The sequence below is a fragment of the Ornithorhynchus anatinus genome, chromosome 13 (assembly GCF_004115215.2).
Source record: "Ornithorhynchus anatinus isolate Pmale09 chromosome 13, mOrnAna1.pri.v4, whole genome shotgun sequence".
NCBI classification, from domain to species: Eukaryota; Metazoa; Chordata; class Mammalia; order Monotremata; family Ornithorhynchidae; genus Ornithorhynchus; species Ornithorhynchus anatinus.
Window position 1 is genome coordinate 6,416,617 of NC_041740.1, and position 24,249 is coordinate 6,440,865.

Below are 24,249 nucleotides of genomic sequence, written 5' to 3' on the forward strand. Positions count from 1 at the left end.
GCAAGTAACTTAACTTCTCTGTGCCTCATCTGTAACATGGGGATTAAGATTGTGATTACAATCAACTTTTTTTGGTAAATACATAAAACCAGAGCATATTTTTAAAAAGAAATCTTTTGTACTAGCATTCAATAGTTAATAATTAGCACTTTGTAGCCTATGTGGGTTTGATTTATGGTTCTAAACAGCTTGCTATAATTATTTACACTTTCACATTAATCCCTGAGTTTTGTGGACATCTTGTGGTTAAGTTATTAGATTTTTCTAATTACTAAATGATTCAAAAGGAATGATTCTTAGCAATAAACAGAGCCCCAAAGGCAAATGGACAAACAATACGAATCAGGGCAACTATCTAACAGAAATCCAAACCTGGTACTATATTCTTCTAAGGTCACTTCTAAGGTCAATAAGAATCACATTGATCATTTTACCTCAGATACACTGCAATCAATATATATAATTGGTTGAGGTGGCTGTTTAAGGACAGCACAATGCAAAGCATAAAAGCTGAAAAGAGATACTCAGCTTGCTCCTCAGGCAAGTGGAGACCTAATGTCGAGAGTGCTCCAAATGACTTTAGACTATAAGCTCTATGTAAGCAAGGAAGCATGTCTACAAATGCTGTTACACTGTACTCTCCCAGGCACTTACAGTACTCTGCATACAGGAAGTACTCAAATACCACTGCTTGACTAACTCTTGAGCAGGCATCGGCAACTCCCGATGAGTCAGGGGATGGATAGCACGCCAAGTCACGGTATGGGCTTCAGGGGTGAGACTTTCCCAGTGGTGCCAAGGTTTAGTGAGGCTTCAGCTCCTTGGCCCCTTTTTTCTCCAGTCCCAATGTGTATTCCCTGGTGGACACTCCTGTTTAGCTAATTCTTTGGGATACACAACCCAGGTCCAGTAATCCTAGCCACAGCAGAATGGAGAGAGGGTGGGTGTGAGCAAGGACCTGAGAATCGGGGCACATGGGTTCTAATCCAAGCTCTGCCATTTACCTGGGGTGAGACCTTGGGTAAATCACTTATCTTCTCAGTGTATGAATTCCTCATTTGTAATGGGGATTAAAGACCTGTTCTTCCTTGTCTTTAGACTGTGAGCCCCATGTGCTTCAGAGACTATGCCCAATTTAATTATCCTCTGTCTACCCTAGTGCTTAGCACAGTGCTTGGTACATAGTAAGCATTTAAATTTCAGTTCATGATTACTAGTATTACTATTATTATTCAAAAGCCGCAAGAGAAGCAATTGCTTCTTAGACTGGGGCAAATCTCCTCGGAAGGAAGAACATGCTTCATACCCTTTCCTGTAGGCCCCCACATCCAAACAGCATGGTAACAAAAAGGTCTTGCCAATGCCTACTCTAGGGAGTACTGCAACAAATGGTCTGCATATACAAAAAGGGGCACATAGGCTAATTAATCACTAGATAACTGTCACTACGTTGAATACAAATTAAGAGAAAGAAAGATTCTACCAGCATCTGCAGAAGCACTGGAAGAATAGAAACTTTTTTTATTAAATGGTAATTAAGCATTTACTCTGTGCCAGGCACTATACAGAGCCCTGGGGGAGATATAAGATAATCAAGATGGACAGAGTCCGGTCCCTAAGGGGCTCACAGTCTAAGTATGGGGGAGTATGATTTAATCCCCATTTAATAGATGAGATAACAGGCACAGAGGAGGTGACTTGCCCAAAGGCACACAGCAGACAGGCAATAGAGCAGGGAGTAGAACCCAGGTCTTCTGAATCTCAGGCCTGTGCTCCTTCCCTAAACAGATGATCCATCACGACAGGTTTCAACTGGCCCAGGATCAAGTATGAGGAAACCATGAGACCTCAGATTTAGGAAGTTCAGTCGTCGTGTCGCTGACTTACACTGCTTAGCAAATGTGCCAAGACTTAGTGTGTAATCATATAAACTATCTTCTTTCCAAAGAACAAAAAAGATGACACCATGGAAGCACCCAAAATGTAAAACACTGGTATCTCCAAACACCGGCAAAGAACGAGAGAGGTGTCTAAAATGAAATCTCTACTTTTATTTCAAGTGCAAAGTCTATACCAGATTTTAACTGTTCACTTTCAGTTTCAAAACCCTCCTCTAGAAGGTGGACTAGGTCTGGCATTTCCTCATCTTTCCCTACTCACATCCTCTAGTCTAACTCAAATAACTTCGCTCAGATTCTGTGTCATCTCCTCTTAGAACACTCCAGAAGCCTGGAACAGCTTTCTGTTGTGTTTCCTCCATTTGATTCAATAATGAGTGAGTTCTGATTAATCAATAATTGACATTTTTTAAATGATATTTGTGAAGTGCTTACTACGTGTCAAGCACTGTTCTAAGCCCCAAGGTAGATAGATACAAGCTAATCAAGTCAAGACACAGTCTCTATCCCACAAAGGACTCACCTTCTTAAGTAGGAGGGAGAACAGATATTGAACCCCCATTTTGCAGTTGAGGAAACTGAGGTACAGAGTAGTGAAATGACTTGCCCAAGGACATAGAGCAGACAAGTGGCAGAGCTGGGACTAGAACCCAAGTCCTTTGGCTCTCAGGACCATGCTTTGTCCATTAGGCCAAGCTGCTTCTACAGGCTACGCTGCTTCCATTTACGCTCATCTAGAGAGTCCAAATGTTGAACTAAGTGCTTGGGGGGGTGTACAGCTGAAGTTAGATGTGTTCCCTGCCCACAGGGAGTTTAGAAGCTACTGGGGCACACAGACAAAAGTTATTAACAGACAATGGGAGGAAGAGGAAGAACAAGTAACAACAGAACAGATCTGTTAGGTATATGGTCTATTTTCCCCTTGTCGAAAGAAAATAGAAACCAGATGAGAAGTCATACCTGGCCAAAGCCAATTGAGAGTTGAAATCCTTGAGCCCCGAAACTCATAACAGCATTATTCCACTACATCAAGTAAGCGGCAAAGTGTTAAAACCCCTCAGGAGATGCTGTTAACTCTGGTGAAGCTGACATTTACATTACTAAATATTTTCACACACCAGGAAAGTGGAGAGGTGTCTCAAGTGAAATCTCTTTTATTTCATGTGCAAAGGGCTTTATTTTATGAATATGGAACTAAAACAGGTATATGTCATTATTGCTATTAAATTCCCACGGTACTCAAATGGTGCGTTAGTTATTAATTTTACACACAAACAGTATATTAGCATCTCCCCTACTAGACAGTAAGCTCCTTGAGGGCAGAGATCAAATTGAATCATTTTATTGTACTTTTCCAAGCACTTAATAACATGATTTGTACAGTGTAGGCACTCAAGACTTTGACTAAAAATAATTCTGACCCAGCCATTTACTCAATCCTGTAAGATCTTCATATAAATTCCTCACAAAAGAGCAAATTCAATGGGAAAGAATATATAATATGGTAGTAAAATGTCAACTTATCTTAATGCTTTCCAATAAACAATGAGGATATCTGCAAGTGCCATTTCAGAATCCAAAAGAGCAGTTTTTCCACTAGATAAAAAATATATCTTCCTAGTTATTTTCTTAATTGTGTCCTTCAAAAGGCAATAATAATTGTGGTATTTATTAAGTACTTACTACGAGCCAAGCACTGTGCTAAACACTGAAATAGGCACAGTACATCAGATGAGACATAGTCCCTGTCCCCCATGGGGCTCATAGTCTAAAGGGGAAGGAGTTAGTTTCTTAAGCCATTTGGCTGCTGTGTGAACTTGGGCAAGTCACTTAATTTCTCTGTTCCTCAGCCACCTCATCTGTAAAACGGGGATTAAGACTGTGAGCCCCATGTAGGACAACCTGATTGCCTTGTATCTACCCCAATGCTTAGAAGAGTGCTTGGCACATAATAAGCACTTAAATACCATAATTATTATTATTATGCAACTCTATTTCTATAGAGTCTATATAATCACTGAGATGGTAGGCATTAGGGCTTTGGGCAAGTCAATGGAAAGGAAATTACTTTAGCAACTGATTCGTCTACCTGCAACTGTGCGGTATTTTAATATTAAGAAGATGTAAATGACTTAGTGAGGAAAATATAATCATTTACTACATAAGGCAGAGTTTGGACTGAGTGAGCACTAAAATATTCTCACTTCTGCTTTTTCAATAAGTTAGTGAATCCAAAATCCATAGGGAACTGAATGTATTTTGAGATTGTGATTTAGAATTTACAAACTTTTTAATCTGGTGTGGTCTGTGAAATTAGGGAAAAGCATAGTGGAAGCTTTTATCACTGGTATTAATCACCGATAGACTTGGCATAGAGAAGAAGCATCTGCCCACCACTCATCTTTCCATTAAGAGCCAGAAGCTGAACATGGAAAGTCCCAAGGGAAGGCTTCTTATCAACTCCATCCTTACAAATGTTCACGGGAAAGATGTACCAGATGTCGGGATAACTTACTGAAATACCCTACAAGCAACAGTAGCGGTGGCAAAATATTGCATCAAAGACTGGAGAACGCCTTCGTTGTCATCCAAAAAGAGGTATGGAAAGAAAGTCATTGAATGTAGGCTCACAGGCCTGTTGTGAAGCTTAAAACTGTTTTTCAATTAATTTAATTCTCCCCTTGTAACTTTAAATTACAAATTGCCTGCATTTCACATGTGAAATAGTAGTAGTATTCTAGAAATCTCAGAGACTTTTAGTCCCTGAAAATGTATTTACTGTATTTCCCAAATGAACTCAAACGCGCACACTTAAATCAATACCTAACGATAAATTGCTATTTTGCAGTAGAATTGCATTTTTAGAAAACCATGATTGGCGGGAGAGTGTTAATAGAAAGATCTTTAAGAATTGTCAAATATTAAGCTAAACATTCTCAGAAAGATAGGCAGGCAGAAGGGTTAATGATTTTATTTATGTACAGAAAAATCAAGCCACATTACCTCGCTTAGAGTCCTACCGATCATCTGTGAAACAGCCACTGCATACTAAATAAACGCAATTAAATAGGAAGGAACAGCCAAGGAAAAAAGCTACTAGGTTTCAAGGTTTTAAAATAACACATTTTATGGGTCCCAAAGGCCTGATATACCCATGATATAACTTCTGTTACTTGAAAATTTTTATCCCGGTCAACACCATCAAACTTGATTGTTCTGTACTAAGCATCAATGAAGTCAAAATTACAATGTGCTACAAAAGTCCTAACAATAAGCTGATATGTTTCTATGGTGATGAACATTTAAACACGATTCGGCCTGGACATCTTGACCTCTTGCAAGGTAAGGTAAACATTACTTTATACACTATGCCCCCACCCATTAGGAAAGCCTGGGAAAAATTTCTACATTCATGGCACATTTAAAATAAATATCAAGCCCATTGTTTTATTTAACAAAAAGGGTCTCCTAGTAACATTAAGATAAGGTTTGCTCAGCATGACATTTAGACTGCAACAAACATAAATGCCGTCATCTGGGGAAGATCGATAGAAGCACTAAAAAGGACTGAAAATAAAAGCAGGTATTAGTTATTTTAAGCCATGAAATAACTACAAACATGCATGTTTAGCACCTGTCACATGTGTTTTTCCTTTGCTCCCAAGTATCATTAAGAGTGTGGACAAAAAGAGTACTTTAGTTGCCTGGTCAGAGAAAAAGAGTTCTGAAAAATCCTGGCTGAAGTTATGTCGCACCAAAGGATATTTATATATTCAGATAATGTGAATGAAAATGAAATGTGTATGACGCAAACTTATTTCTTTGAATGGAACAACATCCAAAAGAGTTAAACGACTAAGATTTCCAGGATCAGCCATTACGAGAAAATTATTTCACCCATTTTAATGATTCGAGATTAACAAATGATAGTCTACATGGGTACACATAAAAGAATGCCACTTAGATGTCTATGTTTTCTAAACGCAGAAGTCCCTTCTTAGCACATATTTCCACAGTAGAATGAAAAAGATTGCCAATTAAACCCATTTAATACAATAAATTGTGTAAATAAGATTACATAACTAATAATCACCTTACAAAGCAATCCCAAGCAATGTAAAAGCATAAGAATGAGTGGCTGAATTGTTGACAATTCAGAACAGAATTTTTACAATTATTTTAGGGATGGGAAAAGCATTTTAACAAATTTCAAAATTCTTCCATTCACACTGTCACGATCACTTTTCTTAAACACTTGAGAATTTTTCCCTTCAATGCATCCTGAGAGGCCTTTAGCCTTCTCAACTCAAAAGTGCTTAACTTGAAGACAAATAAATGAAAAAAATACCATCATTCCAACCCACAAAGCCAAGTCTTAATCCAACTACTGAATTAAAACCACAATTTAGTCCAATAAGAATATCCAATGCCAGTCTAATGAATCTCTGCCCAGAATCCTCATTTTAAAGAATGGACAGCACCAAATCCCAGTTAAAACAGTAAAAAGGTCACTAAGTTCATAATTTATCCTTTACCTGTAGCAAAAAGGAAATCATTTAAAGCTGAATCATATGATAAGATTTGAAACGGTGAAGGGCTTTGCCTCTTTACTAGTAAGATGTGTTAAGAGGTGGATTTTGTAGGGAGGGTGAGGAAAAGTGTACTTAAAATTATAAACAACACAATGTTGAGTATGAACGCTGTGTACACAAGAACTTCCCAGACACTACAGAACAGAGCTAGGATGTGTCCTGCTGCTAATTCCAGAATAGTCCCTCGATAAGGAGAGCCGGATTTTACACTAGCTAGACTTTTATACTTTCAAGATCCATTACAACCTGTTTCTGCATTAAAAACAACAATTAAAATTTTCTCTAATTCTCTGTGATCGCTCAGTCACAAATTAAACCTTAACTTTACCATCCAAAAGCAACATAAATATTTGCTCAAAAGTTCATTCTCCTAAAACTAATAGAAACCAGAGATTGGAAATTATTTGAAATGGATTACTAAAGACCCTGGATTAGAAGTGTACATATAATCCAATATATAAGCCCCAAATGAATCAGACAAAATACATTACTAGTGGTAAACTGAAAATACAGCCAGAGAATGTACCCAGAAAGGAAATTCAACTGAGCAAGAAAATTATCCAATCATCCTAAAAATAAAAATTATAAAATCATTGTTGTGAGAGAAGAATGTACAGCACCATCCTCCCCACCTTCATCAACTAATAATTGAGCTTCATGGGGAATGTGAAAGATTGGAGCAGTGACAAGAAAAAATGTATAGAACTATGAAGAATTGTCAAAACGATTCACAGTACGTAAGAGCATGACATCAAGTCAAAAGGATTCAGGTATGAGTGTACATATGCAATGTGTCACAAAATCTCTGGGTATCAGGCAGGGAATACTATCAAATGTCACTGCACATTTAAACTAGGACAGCCCAGTTTTACTATCAATACACTAAAACCTGAAAATATTGAAATGTGTTTTGTGAACTGATACTCATCATTTTTGGTATCTACTGAATGCAAAGCACTGCGCTAAGCATCTACTGTGGGGGCACAGTGATTTCCGAAGCTCTACTACAGAATCATGAACTCTTCCCCCAAAAAGTGCTAGATAAATGTAGTCTGGAAGTCAGTTCTGCCCATATCATTTGCTTTGACGAATAGCTTGGGAGAGCACATCAAGGCAGAATTAGAGAACGTTGTTCCGCATCTGACTAGATTGTGACGCAATTGGGAAAATCTGTTGTGCGCATTCACCCAGCATCAGATCTGGGGTGAACATGGAAATGCAATTTCATCTTAACACGGGGTTCCTCAAGAACAGAGACTCCCCCGGCCCTGGATGTATATATGAGTAGTATATATCACACCTGCACAATGGGCCTACAGATTCAAAGACACAGACTCACCCAGGATGCATTTCTTTTTTTTATGTGGTACTAAATTTAGTACCTTTAGCATGAGCCAAAACAGCTATTGCTGCCCCTCACTTCTTCCTCCACAAAAACTAGGTGGATGGCTTTGACTCACCTTTAAAACAGCTGCTAGAGGCTGCAGAGTTAAGTGGTGACAGCAGTGGGGTGACCAAGGTGAAAAAGAGGCAGCAGCCAGCAGCTTCTCCACAGCCACTCACACTTCAAAAAGGTTCAGGGTCATCAACCCAGCATTATCTGACTGAATTGAAGTCTCCCTAATTCTTGGGGGGGGGGAGGAGGCGGGGAGAAGGGGGAGTGAATCTCACAAAAGGTAAGAGAATGGAGATGTGGAAGAGAGATAAAGAATAAGGTGTGCTTCAAAATGAAGTGCTTCAAAGGTTGGGGGGAGTAGCGGGGGAGGAGAGAAGACTCAGGCATGTGTATGTAAGGCAGAAGCAGGGGCCAAGGATAGGTGAGCTAGAGGTGGTGGTGGTGGGGTTGGGAGAGAGAGACCAAGGAGCACAAAAAAAAGAAAACAGAGCAAGGAGCAGAGCAAACAAGGGAAACAGTATCTTGGAGAGTATCTTAATTGTGTGGAGTAAAAGAATTCTGATAGAAGCACAATGCCAAAGCATTCAGTAGAATAGATATCTTCAACTATGGCTTGTGTTTAGGGTCAATGTATAGAATATCCGCATACTGTGTAGAATGGTGGATTTTAAACTTGGCCTGGCTATCAACAAAACTCCACTCTCTTTGCCTTTGTCTCTGGATATGATTTCTTCAGTCATAAAACTTGTGCTGGTTCAGTGCCTTCCAACGAAAGAGATGGGAAAAAAGTTGTGTGACTGTTACAAGCTACATTTTAAAATCAGACATTCTATAGAATTCCCAAGAATATTATACACTGCTTCAAAGAACCAGGTAAAGTTTCACTTATTTAATACTCCTCACACTGCCAAGTCATTATACTCATTGCCTTAGGATTCTACAGAATAATTTCCCTGTTATATAAACTCTCACAAAACTGGCTCAAGACACTTTGTCCTTCTAGGCCAAAACAAGGATCATGAAAAACAAATGAAAGAAGAGGCAAGAAGCAGAGTAAGAGAGTCAGGACACTAACCAAAAAAACACACTGCCTACTGTAGAGGGCTCATATAGAGAGACAGCCTTGTACACACCATATGTGAAACAAATGAAAACAGCAATTACTAAACACTCACACCTGCCCGAACGCTAGATCTCGAGCAGATTTATCATAAAAGAAATTCACGCATTCAATTGTATTTCTTCAGTGCTTTACTGTGTGCAGAGCACCGTACTAAGCGCTTAGGAGAGTACAATATAACAATAAACAGACATATTTCTTGCCCACAACGAGTTTACAGTCTAGAGGGGAAACAGGCATTAATAGAAATCAATTACTAATACTATCCTCGAAGAGTCTGAATTCATTAGATTGTAAACACCATAAGGGAAGGAAATATTGATCTGTTGTAATCGCAAGAGCACAGTACAGTGCCTTGCACTTGGTAAATACCACTGATTAGCTTAAGGAGAGCAACCTACGTAATCAATCATGATGCAGCATTTTTAATCAGAGGTAAGAAACAAAGACTTTATTTTAAGGCATAAACACAAGGTAATCTCAAACCAAGTCAAAGAATAAACTTTTTCAAAATGTCACAACTGTTTCAGACATGTTTCTCTCACCTAAAAGATTTCACATCAAAAATTTTGTCTTTTTAATGTAAGCTTGACAGTTGCCTCAAGGATTACCAAATAGTGTCATTTTAAACTTTCCTTCCCATAGCCTTCTGTTTCAGTGAACCTCATTTGTAACTCTGTAGCCTGCTACATTCCCATATGAGAACCAGCTCTGGGCAGGGGAAGGAAAGGGGGCAGCAGAGATAGGCAAGACTCACTACAAGTCCTTTCCCCCCATAAAGTTGCAATTTAACTTTGATCTTCTGCATATTAACTCCTCAAGTGCCCAGACTATCACGATTGGCCAATAAATTTTTTTAGTTTTTTCCTGTAAAATATGCACGGAAGAACCTTCAACAAAAATTTAAAAATTTCAAATGGACAATTACATACCATAACCTATTTTTACCTCGAAATACTCCCAATAAATTGTCGTCCCAATGTCCAGCCTCTTGATAGTCTTGGTCATAAAAAGAACCAAGAGAATTATAAAACAAACAGCTTATGTAGGACAACAACGTGGTCCCAATAATAACTAGTTCTTGGTTCATTCAAGAACAAGGAGGCAAGGTGGCCATTGATGGGCAATGGAGAATACCAGAACACCCTTTTGCTGATCTGAATGTAACAGATGTACATTACATTGGTTTCATGAGGAAACATATAAACGTTCTTTGTGAAAATGTGCTGGGGAGACTGACTCTCCCCTTGCCCCAGGGCCACTGCATTCCCCTATCAAATCCTTACTGAAGGAACATCTCCTCTAAAGGCTCTGCGCACAGTAGGCATTCAATAAATACGACTGGATGAATTCCCCACCCTGGGTCCCCGCAAAGATAGCGCAGGAGCAGGCCATTTAAATTAACACACACATATAAAGACATCTAGTGCCACATCAGTCCCATAGAGAGGACACTCCAGCTGAACACTAGAAAAACAGCCACCCTACACATGAAGTATACTAGGGTCCATTTGGGCAGATGACCTAACCCAGCCATCTACCAGCTGGAAACCTCTGTTCCAAGACTTTATACCCAATGAGGGTTCATCGCACATCATCCTCCTTGCTTTATGGCCAGCCCCAACTATTGCAGAAGCATCAAAATTACAGACTGGGGCTTAGAAAGTTCTGTTCTTACAATCTGGGGCTCAGGATATCAAAAAGCAGGCTTCCCCAAAGATGACTCCACGTTAGAAGTTATCACCATGATCAGAAATCAATCCAGATGATGGATTCATCAATTCTGATGAATAGTAAAAGGTCAGCAAATTCATTTGACTAGGCACACATTAAAATGCTAATTTCTGAAGACTTCAGTTCTCCTAAGAAAACAATTATCCTCCATCAGGAAATGGTTCCTGCCTAGTTTAGACTGGGCTACAAATAAAAGCCACAATCAAAATTTTTAGGTTTTTGTAAATGGTACATCTTACCAAGGAAGTAAGATAAAAATCCATTTACATACACGGTAAGGTATCATCCTCAAAGATCCTCTATGGTTTTTGAAAGTCTGAAAGTAGGTTAAGATTACTAATCCATAAATTCATCCTCCTCAATTCATGTCAACATCACACAAAAGCCAAAGATATAAAATAGTCAGTCACACACGAGCTACCCTAATTCAAATCATTCAGGCTCAAATTTTTGCTTTGAATTAGATATAAAAAAAGAAAGGGTAATTTTATTCAAATAATTTTGTAAAATAAATACAAAGACTGTTCACAAAATGACCCTTTTGAAACAAGCTAGTGATATTTAAAAATGATCCCCACTTTGGACAAAACAAAGTGGTCTCTTGGAAATATATTACTTTAGAAAAATAATTATTTGCAAATATTTATGACAAATTATATATGAGAAATGTGTAAGTCATTATATATTCAGATGGCAAATGTTGTGAATCAATACGATACCTCACACCACAGACAAGGTCAGTTTTAGCAATCTTTCAAAGTATCAAAATTGGGAGAATCATAAAGTGGGCTGCTCCATAGGAAAAATTTTTAAAACAAATTATAATCCTGCATTAAATGACTGGAATCATTGCTACGGATAATGAAAGAGCATTTGCAACTGCATTCAAGTCAAAAAGAAGATATGCCTACCAGACATTATGATTCTAAATGTCTTCTACTCAGTGGTATTTATTGAGAACTTACATGTGCAGAGCACTGTACTAAGTGCTTTGCAAAGTACAAATAACAGAGCTGGTAAATATGTTCCCTGCCCACAAGGAGTGTACAGTCATGAGGAAGCTTCAATCACTTCAGTTTTTTTCATTTTGGGGGTTGGTTGTTTTTTAACAGATCCCTCAGAATAATTCTCACAGGGTGATTTTAATCTTCTCTTTTTTGTACATTAGGACTTTTTTTGACAACTGACAGTCTCTATTAAACCCTTGCAATGTGTCTGATCCTTTTCAAATCTAAGTTAGACAAAGTCTTTTTTTTTACAGAAAATAGTGCTTCAAGTTTATCCAATAGGCTCTTATTACAAAAACAGTTCCTCAGCTTTATTCCATTTTCTCCTTTGAACAGCAGAGACACTGACCCCAAACATTTTGCTAGAAAAAAGGACCATGAAAAGTACGGAAGTCACCAAGGAATCTGGTAACTTCAAATGGTTTAAAAATGTGTGGGTGCCTAGTACTCACCAAATCCACTATTAACATGTTTTAGGCATTTGAAAATGAAACTACAGGCATCAGTCTCCTACAAACATGTTAAAAAAAAGTTTGAACTTGTCATGATGGCAAACCCAAATTAAAACTGTATCTTCCACTTCTTCCCAGGACAATCTTAATTATCAGCTTTGAAAACGTTTCCTGCCTTGATCATTTTCTAATCTTAACTTGCTCCACTACTGCAGAACCCTCTTCTTCTAGTTTTGTTTATTAAATGAGATTATGAAATTCCAAATATGAGATTTATAAATTTAACTAATGCATCTTTTAAACCTCCTACCTTCTTATAACAGTGAGAATTTATCTTTGATGCCAATTTCCATTGCCCTACAAAAAAAGTGTGCAAACCAATAAAATTTTAAGTAGTACGATTTTTAATGACCTAACTTTTAAAGAAAAGTGGCCTTATACCTCAACTTAAAATGTTAGCTCATGTCAAAACTACCGAACAACCCTGCTGCCTTTGAAGTCTCTGATTAAACAACTTTCGTCTCTGGTACTGCTAATGGAATGAGTAAATGGGTTGTAATATAATGTACCATAATTTGGTTATATACTGGTAAACATTTCACGGAGACTAGAGCATTAAAGTTTTAGTTCATGCTGAATGAATGATTTTATAGTCAAATAAATATGAGCTTAAATGCCAAACATACGATTTTAACAATCCAACTCCAGTCTGTGTGGGGACCCATTATTTGCATTGGCTGTGGATATCCAAGTTCCAACAGTAGTTCTCAAACCAACTAAAATATATGAGACTTACTACTGCTTCTAAATAAATGTGCTCCATAAAAAAGTTTACAAAACATTTTATACAGAGTTATTTCATGCACAGTAATAATGAACTAGCTATTGAGTTAAAACAAAAGCGCAATTATTCGACCCCGACCAAAACAACTAAAAAAAAAAAAATCCACCGCCTTCCTACTTGAAATCAAAATGCCTCTCAAATTAATACACATCTTATAGTCCGAGACGTCTGTAAAATAATTTGGAGCTTGGTTACCATATCTATTTCTTCAATGCCTATTATCCTGGTATTTCACACAGCTGGTGTATTTCAGCACCTAAGATATGTGATTAAGACAATCAGCCTTAGACTGTGAATTCCCTTGATTTTGATAAATGAAAAGAACATATGTGATGGAAATTATTCTACCATCTTTCAACTAAATCAGAGCGATTTCCAGGAACCAATATTATTTGACATGCTAAAAAATAGTGTCTAACTAAAATATTCAAAGCAGCAGAAAATGTCGTATAACAGCATATACATGAAATAGTTTATAAATAAGGTTTTTTTAAAAAAATCTTTAATCATGTCAAAAGACTGATTTGATGCAAAGGACATGGAAGCATTTTTAAAATTAAAGTCTGACAAAGCCTGAACTGTATAGCTTTTTTAAAAAAATAAAAAATTAGTTTGACTAAATAGCCTTGATTGACAAAAAGCTTTTTCAGTTAAGAATTGCTGTGCCAAATAGCCTTTCAAGTGGCCAAATAATCAGGCTTTACAGTACAAGAGAAAAACCAGTAGATACAGTGAACACACCAACACACTCAGGTCAAACCTTTTTTGGACAATAGCCAGTCCCCTCCATGTTAAGCAAAAGAATGAAGGGCTGTGTTTTTGAGGTTTTCTTAAATTCCTGAATTAAGTTTTTCACAAGGGTGAAGGGAAGACTAAATGAACTGACACATAACAATAGCTGGTGAAATATTACTCTATTTTCTGTAATAAACACCAAGATCAAAACATTATGCAAGTTAAATTTCCTTGAAAGGTTCCCAGCAGGAGTTTTCCTTTTTGTACGCGATTTCCTCTCACCCACAAAAACCATACCAAGTAGGTGCATGTGCCACTAACACTAAGCAGTACTTCCTTAATCACTTATTTCCAACAATTTATGGATGATCAGTGGCAAAAACGAGCAAAAATAATGAAAGAATGCAATGAAAGCTCACTGGGACAAACAGGCTTAGACTTCCTACTCGTTGCTGTGTCTCTTTAAGATGGGGGCCTGATACAAATTAGCCACTGGGGAAAAAAAAAGTCATCTGGTCATAAAATACAGTACAGGGTCACTTTTATGTAAGTTTGCCAAAAGGGACATAAACCAGGACAATTTCAAACTGTGACACAGGATAGAAGCATATTAAAAAAATCTTTGTTCCTCCTCCATTGTGCTGTCATGTTGCTCAGCTTTATAGACATTCCAAGCACCAGCCCAGGCCTCTTCACTTCCACCTGGTCTACCTAATTAATTAAGCGAGGAAGTTACCTCAAATTTTTGTACTATTTGCTTTTATTATCAAGCACTTCTTTTGATGTTCTAGGAGTTAACCTCTTAATCCTACAGACTGTGTTGTGTTCTGACCATTTTGGGATGTCTGGATAATTTGGATAATTGGTCAGGATGTTGCTGTCGCTCATGTTAAACTTTATGCCGTGACTTCAAATACAAAGATTGGCATAAAGGTGAGGTACAATATAAAATACTTCTAGAAAAATCTTTCATTTGTGAATAAATCTGTCATTTAGACATATGCTATCATCAAAAGGTGAATTTTTTTTTCCCCGAGACACATTAGGTACTAATGCCCATTTCTTCAACTGCATCAACAAAAAAAAAATTAGCTCAAACCCAGGAGCAAAATAATACTCAAACTGCACTGTGCCTCAAATCCACACCACATGAATGCACTAGTCTGCTGGCATGCTTTGGAAAATCACTGTGAAATAGGCATGTACATTCAGATACAGGTCTAGGTTGCCCAGGTCTTTATAGAAGCAGAGGAGGAAGGGAGAGTTATACAGCTGACTGGTGAAGTGACATGAATGGCAGCTCCATCAGCAAATGCTTGCCTAACCCTCAGACAAGGAACTTCTGTAGGATAGCAATCAACTTCAAAGTGTGAAGAGATAGTGTCTGAAGGAAAAACAAAAGCAGACTTGCAGGGAGATTCAACTTTCAAAACATGGTATGAGACTTTAAATGCCAAAAAGGGGTAAAAATCTAACCAGTATACCAAGTCTTTTATATATATATATAACCTAGCTGGAACTAAAGTATATTAGGTCTTATTTTCTTCGTATTTCACAGCACGATGCAAAGAATCTTTACTTTTCTTGATTAATTCCAGTTTTCTTTTCCTACCGCTTAAGATTACAGTAAAGGAAAGGAGAATAGAGGAGGGAGCTGTAATAAAATGAAAACATACACTGTAGTAAGGAGAGAGAAGAAAGGCCATTTAAGCTCTTTAAAAAGGACATAGTCAAACCCCCTAGGCCTAAAATGTCCTGTTTGAATTAACATAGTGTTTTAATTAAAAACTAAGCAGAGAATCATGCTTAGTTTGATTTTCAATCCAAGCACTGCATCCGTCCATGGTGAGTGGCCAATTTCCGCATGTCAGCATAACACGCAAGGAGCTGTTCTTTAAAACGGTTGCCCAGGGGAATCAATGGGACAAGAGGGGGGCCATATGCTTTTTAAAGAATACACGAGAACTGAAAAACAACTAAATAGTACTAGGAGGGTGGTCAGAAGGAATAAAAAGGAACTTTAATGTAACCTTGTTATAGGTGAATTAATTTGCTTGAAGTCAAGCCTATCTCACCAATTTGTAGGCTTTTTAACATCTCTTTTAAGCATCACTACAGCTACTAAGCATGTATCTCATTTGCCCAATACACAATTGGCTTTTAAAAAAAATCTTGGTTTTACCAGCAACCTTTGCTTAGAAATTTAATGGCTAACATGCTCGCAGATAATCACAGTATTAAACTCAATGAAGCAAGCCAAGTTAACTGAACAGGAATAATGTGTGTTAATGCTAGCCATTCACCTCCTGAACCTTGGTTCTAATCCAACCTAAGGTGAACTGCAAGCCTCAGAGCAATACCCCATTGGAAAATTGCACAAGTAACAAAATTGAAGTCTTAGCGACTTCTTGCCACAAAGGTGAATTTCTCAAGAGATGGGATCTGAAATCTTGGGGAAAGAATACCAGACATGACAGTCTTTAGTTAAGGATTTTCACTTTAGAGTCTTCAGTATCCAAGCTAAAAACTGATCAATATGAATGTGAAAGAATATGCTGAAAGCATTCATGTAACGACTTAAAACACACCTTCTGTTTCAAGAAACCATAACAGTCAAAGTGTGATTCTAACGTATTTCAAGACCACCAAATTCTCTCATTTTGCATTTTAGATTTAGATGATTTTCCTTCAAGACCACCAAATTCCCTCATTTTGCATTTTAGATTTAGATGATTTTCCTTCTAATTTGATTAAACAAATGAAAAAACAAGTCAAAAAGTAACTCCCTCTTCCTCTCTGCTCCCTCAACCCGGCCTTAATCCCGGCCCTAAGCCTCTCAGCAGACCATGAACCTGAAGCAAGAGAGAAGGTCAGAAGGAAGTCAGGCTTGCAGTTGGTAAAAGCCTAAGAAAAAAAGTCTGTCAGAGATCATCCAAAAACTTGTTTGCAATAAGTGTTCTTTATTATACTTTTACAAGACCTATTAGTGCTAAAATCTCTTCCACTTATGCTCTATCCACACTGCTTTATCCAACTAACTCCCCAAATTTAAGGTGGGACTTCAAAAACACAACAGTGCAATAAAACTAAAGGATGTCATCCTAACACGGACAAAATTAACTGACTTTTGCCAAGGTCAGAGCCTATAAAAGCTCCTGCATTTGTTAATCCTGACAGTCAGGGAAGTGACTGGAGAAAGAAAAGACTTCCAATTGGCTGTTCTGCTAACATGTTTCCTTTTTAATTTCTTCCAGATTATGCACATGAGAGTAGGTATTTTTACACACAAAGTTCACACTTTGATTATTAAAGTGTAAGTTAATATCAAACTTTTAAAGAGAAGGAACTTCAAACTCAAACTGTTCTATTAAATTTGCCTGTATAAAGAGTATACAAAAAATTTGCTTGATCCTTGTAATTATCATTTTGTATTTAATGTATTATGTATGTGGGTCTCTTGATTAACCTCCCTAACCTCTCCTCATGCACCTGGTACCACAATCTACACCATGGGCACTCAAATATTTATTAATGATGGTGATGATAATCATTACCATTAGCACTTATGTATTTCTCTACATATCATTTAGCTATGGCCTGAAGAGGACTTAGATTGGGCTTGAGGCAGCAGTGCAAAATTTGAGGTTTGTTCAGTCACCTTACAGGGAAGACAATTAATGATGGTATTTGTTAAGCATTTACTATGTGCAAAGCACTGTTCTAAGCGCTGGGGGGCTACAAGGTGATCAGGCTGTCCCACGTGGGGCTCACAGTCTTAATCCCCATTTTACAGATGAGGGAACTGAGGCCCAGAGAAGTGAAGTGACTTGCCCAAAATCACAAAGCTGACAAGAGGCAGAGTCAGGATTCAAACACATGACCTCTGACTCCAAAGCCCAGGCTCTTTCCACTGAGCCACTCTGCTTGATACTTCAGAACCCTGCCCACGTACACTACAGTGTGCTTGGTCATAGTGCAGGGGGGAATAACTCAGCTGGCCCCACTGAAGCCTGAGCTGTAAACTCCCAAGAATCCAGGGTAATGACTCAGATTGAATGTGAGGCTCTGTCTGCTAAAGTGTTTGATGCCTAGGCTATGCTTGCCTGCATCCCCTGAGCCACGGTTGAATTCAAGTACTACTCCTGTGTTCTTTGACATAGTTTCAAAAAATGGAGGACATTCAAGCCCATGTTGAAAGAGCCATGTTGAAAGAGTCGATTAGACTGTAAGCCCATCAAAGGGCAGGGACTGTCTCTATCTGTTGCCGATTTGTATATTCCAAGCACTTAGTACAGTGCTCTACACATTGTAAGCACTCAGTAAATACTATTGAATGAATGAATGACATGTAGCTTTTGATCAATCAATTGCATTTACTGAGCATTTACTCTCTGCAGACCACTGCTCTTGGGAGGAGACAAGAGAAGTGACAAACACCATCCCTGAGCTCAAGGAGTTTACAATCTAGTGGGGAAGACAGACAGGTAGAAGCGGCGTGACTAAGTGGAAAGAACCCGGGCTTGGGAGTCAGAGGTCATGGGTTTGAATTCCAGCCCTGCCACTTGTCAGCTATGTGACTGTGGGCAAGTCACTTAACTTCCCTGTGCCTCAGTTACTTCATCTGTACATGAAGACTGATTCATTAAGACTTTAAGACATTAAGACATTAAGGCATTAAGACTGTGAGCTTCACATGGGACAACCTGATTACCCTGTATGTACCCCAGTGCTTAAAACAGTGCTCTGCACATAATAAGCACTTAACAAATACCAATATTACTATTATATTAAAATAAACTAAAAGGGGGAGGCCACGGTTGGAATATAAATTCATAACTGCTACTTGAACGAGAAGGTGGGAGTGAGTATCCAAATGCTTAGGTGACACCAAAGGGATCAAGTGGCAGCAGAGGAGAAAGCGGACAGGGAAATGAAAGATTAAGTGCGGAAGATCTCCTGGAAGAAATGTGATTTCAGAAGAGCCTTGAAAATGGGTATAACAGTGGTTTGCTGGATGTGAAGGGGGAGGGGTTTCCAGGCCAAAGGAAGGCATAAACAGGAGGTCAGTGGTGAGAGACCCAAGAATGAGATTCACTGAGTGGGTTCGCTTGAGAGGAGCGAAACGGGCAAGCTAGGGTGTTTTTTACTTGGTGCAGAGAGGAATAGGATGCCATTGGAGGTTTTTGAGGAGTGGGAAAAGGAGGACAAAACAATGCTTTACAAAAATGATCAAGGCATCAGAGTGACTAATGAACTGATGAGGACAGTGACTGGTGCCACAGACAATTTGAAATATGACAAGTACTTGGACCAGTATGGTGGCAACTTGGTTGGAGAGGAAGAAGGAAATTCTGGAAATGTGGTGAAGAAAGAATTGACAGAGTTTGGTGACCTATTCGTTATATGGGTAGAAGGGGAGCAAGGCACCATGGAGGATGCCAAAGTCACAGGCTTGAGAGACGGGGAGGATAGCAGGGTCAATGACTGTGATGGAAAACTTGGGAAGGGAAAAGACTTGGGAGGGATGATGAGGAATTCAGTTTGGGAGCTACTGAGCTTGAGGCGCCAGTGGTACACCCATGTACTGATATCCTGGAAGCAAAAAGATATGAGAAGGCAGTGATCAGGCCTTGTTTTTCAAATATCAAAATGTTTACTATACTGCTCAGTAAATAGCAGGAATGCATTCAGAACTAAGTTATTTTAAAGGTCCCGTAAAGCCCGAGGGCTAGTTCAAACAATGGGGGTGACTACTGAACTCTGAGAGCCCTCAAATTCTGGACTAGAAGATACACATAACAGCCCAGGCATTGCATTGGGCATGCTGGATGTGCTGGTGTCAAGGGTGCCATCTTGGGGAAATATGCCTAGGTTTAGCCGATCCTAAGGGGTTCCCAGTAGGTCCCCTAATCCCACCCCTCATTTGCATTCTCCTCCCAGGGCCAGAAACTCCACAGAACTCAGCAGCAGGAGCTGCGGCAGATGAAGTGCTTAATATTTTTAAAATATTAAATATTTTAAAGCCAGATCCAAAAAGATCCAGCTCCACTTCCTTTTCAGGGAGGGGACAGACCTGAACCCCTGGTGGCAACTGCATTCCCATGTGATCTTAAGGCAAGTCACTTAAATTCTTCTTCGCCAACTCTTCCCCAGCTATATAATTTTGTACTTTCTTCTGCACTTAGTAAAGTGTCCTGCATGCAGTTAGCACTCAGTAAATTCCACTGATTGACTGGCCTCGGTTTCTTCACCTGGAAAATGAGAATGAAACACCTTTTCTCCCTCCCTCCTACTTCCTGTGAACCCATCAGAGATAGGGACTGTGTCCAATCTATTCGCCTTGAGTCTATCCCAGCACTCACAGTGTTTGGCATACAATAAGCACTTACTAAATACCACTAATACTGTCCACTTTGCAACTACACGCAATGAATGGCAAAGAACCATATAAAACCACCCTCTGACTTAGCAGATTCCAGCATGTTCCGATTCTTAGCTAGTTTCTATGGTATCTCCGGATTTCAGATTCAACATTTTTAGGGGAGGCACAGGTCCTGGGAAACCAAAGAAGAAATTAGTAAAACAGCAGGTTCTGCCTAGGTTTAAATCTGACTGAGTCAGGGAACATGGACAGCCTGAAGGCCCATCTACATTGCTACTCTGCCTCATATAATAATGATGATGCTAGCTATTCAACGCTCAGCACTGTGCTAAGCCCTTGGGTAGTTAAAAGGTATCAGTCATTGTCCCACACCAGGCTCACCATCTAAGACATATGGAGTACAGGTCTTTTATTCTCAATTTACAGAAGAAAAAACTGAGACAGAGAGGTTACTGAAATTAATAACAACAAAAACTAGTGTTAACTGTTAAGCACTTACTCTGTGTCATACATGGTACTAAGCATCAGGGTAGGTACAAGATAAATAGATTGCACACTTGGGGCCCAGACTCTGAGAGGAAGGGAGAGTGGATATTTTACTCCCATTTAACAGATGAGGAAATTGTGGCAAAAGTTTAGAGATCTGCACTCCGGTCACCCAACGGGCAAGTGACATAGCCAAGAGGAGAACCAGGCTGAGTCTCCTGAACTCCAGTCCCGTGCTCTCTCCACTAGACCATGCTCATATTCTTAGATGGTTTAAACTGCAGCCCTCTGGAAAGATCACCACTGAGTCCGCAGTTGTGATTTGTGGCTATCACTAGTCAAGTCATGAGGAGCCCAAAATCCAGCAGCTCCCTTTGGGTTTATCTTCATCCAGGTCTTTGCTTTTGGTTCGTTTTCCATAAGGCACCAACTTACACCTCACCTTCAATCAATCAGTGGTATTTATTAAGGGCTTAAGTGTATAAGGCACTGTACTAAGTGCTTGGAAGAGCACAATACAACAGACTTGATAGGCACAATCCTCACCCACAAAGAGCTTACAGAGAAGATGGGGAGAGAGACATTAAAAGAAATTACAGATAGTGGAAATGTCAGAGTATAAGGACAGGTACATAAGCACGGTGGGGCTGAGGTGAATATCAAAGTGTTTAAGGGGTGTACTGCTCCAAGTGAATAAGCAATGCAGAAGGGAAGGCTTAATTAGGGAAGGCCTCTTGGTAGTGATATGATTTCAACAGGGCTTTGAAGATGGGGGGGGGGGGGAGTTCCATGCCAGAGGGAAGACACAGGTGAGGGGTTTGCGGAAAGACACGAGATCGAGGAACAGTGAGTGGGTTGGTACTACAGTAGTGAAGAGTGTGGGCTGGGTGGTAGTAAGAGATCAGGAAGGTAGGGTGGGAGGGGAAGAGCTGACAATGCCTTAAAGCTGATGGTAAGGAGTTTGGCTGATGTGGAGATGGATGAGCAATTATTGGGGGGTTTTGAGGAGCGTGAAGACGTGGACTTTGTGATGGAAAAAAATGATCTAAGCAGCAGAATGAAGTATGGATTGGAGAGGGGAGAGACGGGAGGCAGGGAAGTAAGTGAGGAGGCTGATGAAGAAGTCCAGGTGGGATATGGTAAGTGCTTGGATCTGTATGGCTGTAGTTCAGATGGAGAGGAAGGGCAGATCCTAAAGGTGTTGTGAGGGTAGAACCAATACAATTTGGTGACAGACTGAATATGCAAGTTGAATGAGACAGATGAGTTGAGGAAAAAACAAGGTCATAAGGCTTGTAGGGTGGGGAGGATGGTGGTAAGAGGACAAGAGTTGGGTGGAAAAATGATGAGTTCTGTTTCGGACATGTTAAGTTTCAGGCGTCAATGGGATTGTGAGCCCTTTGGGGGCCAGGGACTGTGATATCTCATCTATATACTTCTTTTCCAGCACTTATTTTACCAAATAGAGTTAAATAAATGCTGCTAACGTTAATCATGATTTGTTTCTCAATTTGTAACTACACCTTGACCTTCAATTTTCCTTTCTCTCTGATAGAGTTGCTTCATACACTTTTTTAAATCCCACTGCATGAAACCATTATGAGGCAGTAATCATTAATGGTATTGACTGAGGTCTTACTGGGTGCAGAGCACTGTACTGAGCAGTTAATACATTTAAAAGTAAGAAATTTGCTCCTCCATTTGCCTCATGTTTACAAATTCAATTTTTAAAGTAAATGAAAGGCAAATACATGTACACAGGTTTTATTTTTTCTTTGGGTTACAGATTTTTCCTACAGTTCTCTGTTCACTCATTTCCAAACTTCCAAGAACCTGACACTTTCACCTTACATAGCAACAGGGCCTTCTATTCCACACACAAAGGAGTCACTGAATTTTATGGTTGTAGTAAAACTCTAAAACCCTCCAAAACTTGAATGACCTCAAAAACTGAAAGATGTGTTCTACCTGCACACTTAAAACACCCTCATCATGACTTAATTTGTTTATTAAACAAATTAGTGAGTAAATAATACTCATTTTTGGCTAAATAAAAAATAACTTATTTCCAGGACAATCTTACAGATTTTCTTCATTTAACAAAAATACACTTAAGAAACAGGAGTCATTTACCTACCTTTTTCAGCCCAGCAAAACCTTCCGATTCCAGAAAGAAAAAGGCAAAGGGCATCAACACAAACAAACAAAGGTTGGAAAAGAGTGAGGCAAGATTCCACAAACCTACAAAAAAAAAAATGGGGTAGGTGGAAAAATAAGACAAGATTTGATTACTTCTATATAAAACTGCAGAAATCTAAAAGGAAAAAGATCTTCCCAATTGCCGTTATTTACACATTTTAGTCAAGGACTTCTATTTCAAATAACAAAATCTCCTAATTCATTTGGATTTTTGTGAGACAAAGTGGTAGTTCTTTTATATAAAGCCTTCAACATTGTACCGGGACAAGCTGATATAAAGACAAAGCAATGAAATATCAAAATCCACTGTCGAATAGGATCAGATAGTAAAAAATATCCCATTTTCACCATAACCAAATTGTTAATTTTGAAAGAACTGAAGTTTTAAAGACGCAAATCTTCTCTATAAAAGAAAAAACACACTCTTCTGGTTCCCTTATGAATGAATCCTGAAATCATCAGTGGCCACTTGCAATTAGTTCTGAGAGGATGACAGTGGAATGATCACTAAGATAATCAAAGCCTAAATCACAAAAGGCTTTTTAAGTTAAAATGGCAAATTACACCTGTTTTTATCACCTCTTAAATCAACAGCCCTAGTTCCAAATGCCCCTGGAATTGCTCTAAGTCTCCTGGTTTCTGACTGCATAAGAACTACAAGTCCTCGCATAATTTAATATCACAAAAAACAAATATCATAATCTTGCTAATGAAAAGCAAATAAGAACATCTCACAAATTTAATTAAGTTTTCAGGGTGAGACTCCCTCTTTCAGTTAGAGACTTCAATCAAACACTGATCCCAAAAAAAAAGGAAAAAAAGGAAAGAAATGACAACCCAGTCAAATAATTTCCATCAAGTAAAATGCAGACCACAAGCTGAGCAGATAATGGCCAGAACAGGGAAGAGGTACCAATCAAAAAGTAAAAATGTATATTACAGAGTGATACATGCTGCCTTTTATACTGTTTTCATTTCAAAAAGGAGCATTTAAGTTAAAACTATCTATTCGCTGTATGTCAGTAGAAAGCAATGACAAAGACTAAAATAGAGATATACTTTAATACATAATAAACAATAAACACTAGTTTTTGGAGTGTTAATCGAGGGGTGGTTGTTTTGACTGGCTTTGATTTGGGGGTGGATACATTCTAGCTCTCCATCTCTTGTTTGCATAAAAATTAACTCAAGGCTTAGATAAGAAATGCGGAGAAAGAATGCACATCTGTTCATCTTGCATTCTTATCATGTAAGCTCCTAACGGACAGGAGCCATATCTTACGTCTTGGGTGTGCACAGTATAAACCTACCGGCCTATGGACATCCAAATCAACAACATTTTTTTCATTAACAGCATTAATAATTTTGATTTGTTACACACTCTAGGGGGTAAATCTCACATCA

The 24,249-nt window shown here is 38.7% G+C and overlaps 1 protein-coding gene across 1 annotated transcript in view; it reads right to left on the bottom strand.

The window, feature by feature from the left end:
- Positions 1–24,249, bottom strand: part of LMBR1 (limb development membrane protein 1) — a 108,533-nt gene that overhangs the window by 42,892 nt on the left and 41,392 nt on the right. The window contains exon 5 of the mRNA XM_029077776.2: positions 22,784–22,887. Within this exon, the coding sequence (XP_028933609.1) occupies positions 22,784–22,887 (104 nt within the window). The remainder of the gene's footprint in view (positions 1–22,783; positions 22,888–24,249) is intronic.